This window comes from Glycine soja, chromosome 9 (genome assembly GCF_004193775.1).
Source record: "Glycine soja cultivar W05 chromosome 9, ASM419377v2, whole genome shotgun sequence".
Taxonomy (NCBI): Eukaryota; Viridiplantae; Streptophyta; class Magnoliopsida; order Fabales; family Fabaceae; genus Glycine; species Glycine soja.
In genome coordinates this window covers 43,136,047-43,142,559 of record NC_041010.1, presented here as the reverse complement: position 1 = coordinate 43,142,559, position 6,513 = coordinate 43,136,047, and the positions used below count along the sequence as shown (strand labels likewise).

Genomic DNA, 6,513 nt, shown 5'->3' with positions numbered 1-6,513 from the left:
ATTAATAAGAAGTAAACAAGACATGCAGATTGAATTGAAGCAAAACGTGTCAGCTACGGAGTGGTGTAGGAAAGGAAACACACAGGAATTGTGAACCCACCGCATGCAATCCAAATCACCCCTAACCCTAACCACAACACTACAAAGTCAAGTGCGTTCTATGGTATTTTTAAAATCCCACTATCTATCATACGCCGGAGACGCGCAATACGCACCCCACAGTTAGGTTTTCCCTTTCCCACCTCACGACGCATGACCAGTGCGTTGTGCGCACTTTGCGTATCAAAGTCCAACTCCTTCACCTTCTCTCTCCTCAGTGGTTAAACTGCGTTGACTGAGATAAATCTAAATCCCACACTTTTTTCATTTCTTTCATTTTTTCCCCCCTCCTCTTTATTAATACAACACAGCCTCCACTTGCCGGAAAATCTTCGACGGTAACTTTTTCCGATCATTACTCTCTTTGTTTGGCCTTTTCGCTTCCCTTCTTTCAAACGCTTTAACTTCTCTCTTCCGTTCCGTTCCGTTCCGTTCTCGCATCATCTTAAACTAGGGTTCCCGGAAACCCTAGCCTTGGTTGGTTGCCATATCTGCTCCATGAGTTTGGGAGAAACCTTACTGGAGCTATTCAGATTCAGCTGGTTCAGATAAACGAAGGCGTTTCGCTCTGCGATTTGGTGTTTTTTTTTTCGAACATGAAGAGATTGAGGTCGAGCGAGGATCTCTACTCCTACGGCGGAGATAAGAGTAATAATAGTTGCAAGGATTCGAACAATCTTAACCGTTCGTTTTCGTCGGCGCAGCGGAGCTTCTACTACAAGCAGGAGAATGCGCGCAAGGGTTTGGTCTCGTCGTCTTCGTCGTCGTCATCACGGTACGAGAGGGATCGAACGGTGGAGGAGGATCGGGAGGGTTCGCGGCTGGTTCGGAAGCGATCGGAGCACGATTTCGAGGGTTTCGATCGGAGGAAGGGGTTCGATCGGTACAGGGAGAGTGACCGGAGTTTGATTCACCGGTCGGAGAGTTTCTGCGGCGGTGGAGGGTTGCGGAGGGATCAGTTTCCGAAGGGGTTTCGGTCGGAGAGGGAGCGATCGCGGAGGGAGGGGAGCGTGTCGTCGTGGCGGCGAGGGTTGAAGGATTTTGATGATAGAGAGAGGGTGGTGCGTTCTCCCAAGGGTTTGAGGGATGTGAAGTCTCCGTCGTGGTCGAAGGATTCTGTTTCTGAGAGCGAGCAATCGAAGAAGAGGTCTTCTTCTTCTCCGAGACCATTCAGAGATGGTAACTCCGTCAAGTCTAAGTCCAAGTCTCCCACTTGGTCCAAGGATTCGGAGAGCGAGCTGTCCAAGAGTGTTGAGGTGAAGAAGGTTGAGGAGGAGTTGTTGCAGCAGGTTCAGAGTGGGAGTGGGAGTGGGAGTGGTAGTGAGATGGAAGAAGGGGAGCTTGAGCCTGAACCCCAAGCGGAAACGGTTCCTCCTGTGACTGAAGGCCTGCCCTCTGTTGCTATGGAGACTGATGAGAAGCAAGTTCAGAAGAATGAATGCCACCCTAATGATGGTGACACTGATGCTGCTGTGGAGGAGGAAGGGAAACCTAACGAGGAGGATGGATGTTGTGAGGTAAAGGATGGAGAGAAGAAGAAAGAAGCTGATGAGATGGCAGATGTTCGGGATGATCAGACTGAGAAAATGCTTGTGACTGAGACTGAAGTTGAGTCTGTGGGTAATGGTGATGATGATAAAAAGGAGGAGGCTTTGGATGCTGGTGCTGAGTATGAGGAGGAAACAAAGAAGGGTGCGTGTGTGGAGGAGGAGAAGGAGAAGAAGGTGGCGTTGAATGAAGAGGAGGATAAGAAGGACAAGGGCAAGGACAAGGACAAGGACAAGGGCAAGGGTGTAGATCTAGGAACCAGCACGGATGTTCTCAAACCTGAGTTAAATGATGTAGTATCGACAGGAAATGAGGTTCCAAAGGAAGTGGATAGAGAAATGATGATGGAGAATGTGATCAATATTGCAAAGGATAAAGGCAAAGGTGTCTCTGTTGCACTTGTACCTCCTACTGATGTTGTTCATGCTTTAGATGATGGCTTGTGGTTGGATAGAGAGTCGAGAGACCTCCTGACGTGTTCTGTTGATGTTATAGAAGGTCCAAGCACAAGGGGATTCGAGTTGTTTTCCAGATCTCCTGTTAGGAAAGTGGAGAAAGTAGACCACTCAGTTCTCAACAAGCACAAGGATGACATGGAGCAGCTTGATCTTACTCTTAGCTTGCCGAATGTTCTGTTACCTATTGGTGCTCATGAGACAACATCGCAAATCCCTGGATCCCCCAGTCAAGCACGGAGTGTGCAGTCTTTAAGTAATACATTTTGTACTAACTCAGATGGTTTTACTGCATCGATGTCCTTTTCAGGTTCCCAATCATTCTATCATAATCCAAGCTGTTCTCTGACAAAAAATTCAGTGGACTATGAACAATCTGTTGGCAGTCGCCCCTTATTTGGGGGAATAGATCAAGTTTCCCAGGGATGTTGGCAAGGTCAGTCTCAGAGCGATCCCAAACAGAAAGAAGTTCCTTTTGGTCAAAGAACCTCGGCGAATGGAAATGGCTCCCTTTTCCAGTCTCAGGCATCATGGGGTGTTTTAGACAGTCAAGCTGTGAAGGGTCAACATTCCAGGGTTCTAGAAGGAAGTTCAAAAATGGGCAGTGGACTTGACAGGCAATTGAGTTTTCATAAGCAGTTTTCAGGCCAGTCAAGACGCCATGATGATGTTAGATCTCCGTCACAGAGTGTTGGGTCTCATGATATTGGATCAAATTATAGCTTTGAGAAAAAGAGAGAGGTAAGAGACAGGGGTAGTGGTAGTCTGTATCGAACTACCGGCCAGAAGGAACAAGAGCAACTTCTGATGGGTGGAGTTGATTTTGTTGAGACAATCATTGCAAGAATTGTTTCTGAACCTGTTCAAGCAATGTCTAGAAAGTTTCATGAAATGACCGGACAGTCCATAGTATGTCTGAAGGAGGGTATTCGTGAAATCATGCTTAATGCAGATAAGCATGGGCAGATACTTGCTTTTCAAAAAGTTCTGCAGAACAGGTCTGATATAATCTTGGATGTCCTATTGAAGTGCCACCGAGTGCAACTGGAAATTTTGGTTGCTTTAAAAACTGGTTTGACTCATTTTCTTCACCTGGAGAGCAGCATTTCATCTTCTGAGTTGGCTCAAATTTTTCTGAACTTAAGGTGTAAGAATCTTTCATGTCGAAGTCAGTTGCCTGTGGACGAATGTGATTGCAAGGTTTGTGCAAAGAAGAATGGTTTTTGCAGGGAGTGTATGTGCCTTGTGTGTTCAAAGTTTGATAATGCCTCAAATACATGTAGTTGGGTTGGATGTGATGTTTGCCTTCACTGGTGCCATACTGACTGTGGATTACGGGAATCTTATATTAGAAATGGGCATGGGACAAAAGGGATGACCGAGATGCAGTTTCACTGTATTGCTTGTGATCATCCTTCTGAGATGTTTGGCTTTGTCAAGGAGGTGTTTCAAAATTTTGCAAAAGAATGGTCAGTTGAAACACTTTGCAAAGAGCTTGAATATGTAAAAAGAATTTTTTCTGCCAGCAAGGATATGAGAGGGAGACGGTTGCATGAGATTGCAGAGCAAATGCTGCCAAGGTTGGCAAATAAGTCTAATCTCCCTGAGGTTTTGAGGCACATCATGTCTTTTCTTTCGGGTAAGTAAAAAATTTCTTCCATGATTACATACTTATACTATACTGTTGTTTTAATATTTTTAGCCTCTAATTTTACAGTATCTAAAATGCTTGCATTAAGCTCTCATTTTTATACATGGAAAATTAAGTGGGATTTGATGACTGATGAGTGAACTGTTTTTTGCTAACTTGCAGTTAACTACTAGTATTTAGTACATCTGACGTTGATTATATGTGAATCAAGATACTCAGACTCTCGGAGTCTTTGGTCCATATTGGTTGTGTTAAATTTTTTCTAACCATGGCCTAAGGACTTCTCACCTGTACTCCAATTTCCACAATAATTAAACCATTTACATAAATCATGTGAAGCATACCTTTTCTTTGCGTAATATTAGATGGGATTATTATTATTATTGTTACTGAAAGTTTTTCTTTCTATCTGAATGACAAATGAAAATATTATGGTTGTCAGATTTGGTAAACTTCTGAACTAAAGAAACATAGTTTATTAAAGTGGCTTTATGTTAAATCGAAAAATCTGAGTGAGTCATTTATTTTACTGCAGTCATTCTGTTAAAATTGGTATGTTTTGGGAAACCATTTTTGCAACTCCGTGTCATATTTTTTTTTTTATCAGCTCCGTGTCATATTAATATTCAGGTATTCGTATTGAATACAAAACCTGGGGAAAATGCTGCATTCTTATTGCTTGTTCTGCTCATCTTCTAATGGCCAATGTATATATTTTTAAGCCATAAAAGGTTGAAAAAAGGAAACGTAGTGAATAGTGATGGTGTTCCTGGATATGAGATCTATGAGAAGTTTAAGATATTACAGATCTGGGGTCATGCTATTTCCATAGTTTGATTTTGTTAAGCATTGATTTTCGTTTGATGTTTGCATAACTAGTTTTTGTCAAAGCTTAAACCATATGGCCGTGTATTTACATGTATTATGGTCATTGCAGATGGTGATTCTTCCAAATTACCCATGACAACAAACTTTTCTGGGAAGGAACAAATTAAAGAAAACAATGGAGTAGCTGGGCCCAGCCCGGAAGCAGCTTGGATGAAATCTATTTATTCAGAAAAGCCACCTCTGTTAGAAAGGCCTGCAAATATCCTTCCTACCTTCGACCAGAATGATAAAAGAACTCTTGTGCAAGAATTTCAGATGAGTAGTATCCAGAAGGACTTCTGTTTTGATGAATTGGAGAGTATAGTAAAAATTAAACAGGCAGAGGCTAAAATGTTTCAATCACGTGCTGATGATGCTAGAAGAGAAGCTGAAGGGTTGAAGCTCATTGCCCTTGCCAAGAATGAGAAAATTGAGGAAGAATATACCAATAGAATTGCCAAGTTGCGATTGACTGAGACTGATGAAATTCGTAAACAAAAATTTGAAGAAGCCCAAGCATTAGAGAGGGCACATCTGGAGTATTTGAACATGAAAATGAGAATGGAGACAGACATTAAAGATCTGTTATCCAAAATGGAAGCTACCAAAACGAGCCTTGCCATGTGATCAAAAAAATAATCTAGAATAGTACTTTCAGGTAAATATATTATGTCCCATCCTGAAATTTGTAGATTCTGATGTCACCATCTTATTGTTGTCAGCTACTTCAGTCCTGATCCGTAGTTGTATCTATTTGTTGTTGTAGTTCGTCTTGCTTTTAAGCTGCTAACCAAAACCTGTAGAGTTCATCAGTTATTAGTCTTGTGAAACAATCAGTTATGAAAGCAATTTAAAATAGATTATCATTCAAGCGCACTTACAACAATGCCCAGCTTGTGGATGGGTTTGCTGTACAGGCTCTTTTGTACTGACTGTCAGCAGATGGAGATTATAAATTTATAACTATAACTTGGTGGCTATTGTACTTTGATCGTTGCCATCAAGTCATGACCTCATTACTGTTTTATTTTGTCAAATGATAATTTCATGGTTATCTCTGCACCTTTTACATCCTTTTCTGATGTTTCATGTTCATGGTTGTTGTACGGGTCTTTTTTCCCCCGAGAAAGTTCATTATTTAAAATCAATGCATAAATATTTCCAGTCTATCATTATAATTATAATTCAAAAACCAGTCATCAATTCCGGTGTCTGAGAGACTTGTGTGTGCTGACAGTGTGCAAGACTATTTTTTTTCCTCTCTTATGGTGGTGGTGAACACATGAGCCTAGAACTAGTGTGATACTTTTTCAAGTATGCCATCTTCACCATGGCCACCGTGCTCACCATCCTCCCCGCATCTGCCAGGGCGACCATTCTCACCATCAAGAGGGCCTCCAGGTCTTGATAGTGCACTCTGACTATTGCTCCGTCTGATGAAAGAAATTTAGCTCATGGAATACTAGTACTACTGTTATATAAAGAGTAATTAAAAAGGGGAGGGGGTGAAGATTCCGATTATTTTGATTCTAAAACATGATTTCATCCACACAAAAAAAGAAAGGATAAATTACTCATTTATTTTTTATAGATTCATGATCCTTATCTTTTTAATTCTTATAGTTTGAAAGTGGACTTTTTAGTTCTTATAATTTATATTTTAATTTTTATAATTTAAAAATATTATTTTTAGTCTTTATAGTTTGTATTTTAATTTTTTTTAGTTCTTATAATTTGAAAACTATAAGATTAAAAAAAGTAAGAATCATGAAACTATAAAAATTAAAAAAATTACTTTCAAAATTACATGGACTAAAAAAGAATTAAAATGTAAACTATAGGAATTAAAAATGTTACTTTCAAACTATAGGAACTAAAAAAGTATGATGAAAT

At 40.6% G+C, this 6,513-nt stretch overlaps 1 protein-coding gene across 1 annotated transcript; it reads left to right on the top strand.

Annotated features, from left to right (window-relative positions):
• LOC114425035 (protein OBERON 4-like) lies at positions 1–5,682 on the top strand. Its single transcript, XM_028391759.1, has 2 exons — positions 1–3,741; positions 4,691–5,682. The coding sequence occupies exons 1-2, from the start codon at positions 696–698 to the stop codon at positions 5,245–5,247; spliced, it is 3,603 nt and encodes a 1,200-aa protein (XP_028247560.1). The 5' UTR covers positions 1–695; the 3' UTR covers positions 5,248–5,682.
• Positions 5,683–6,513: the final 831 nt, after the last annotated feature.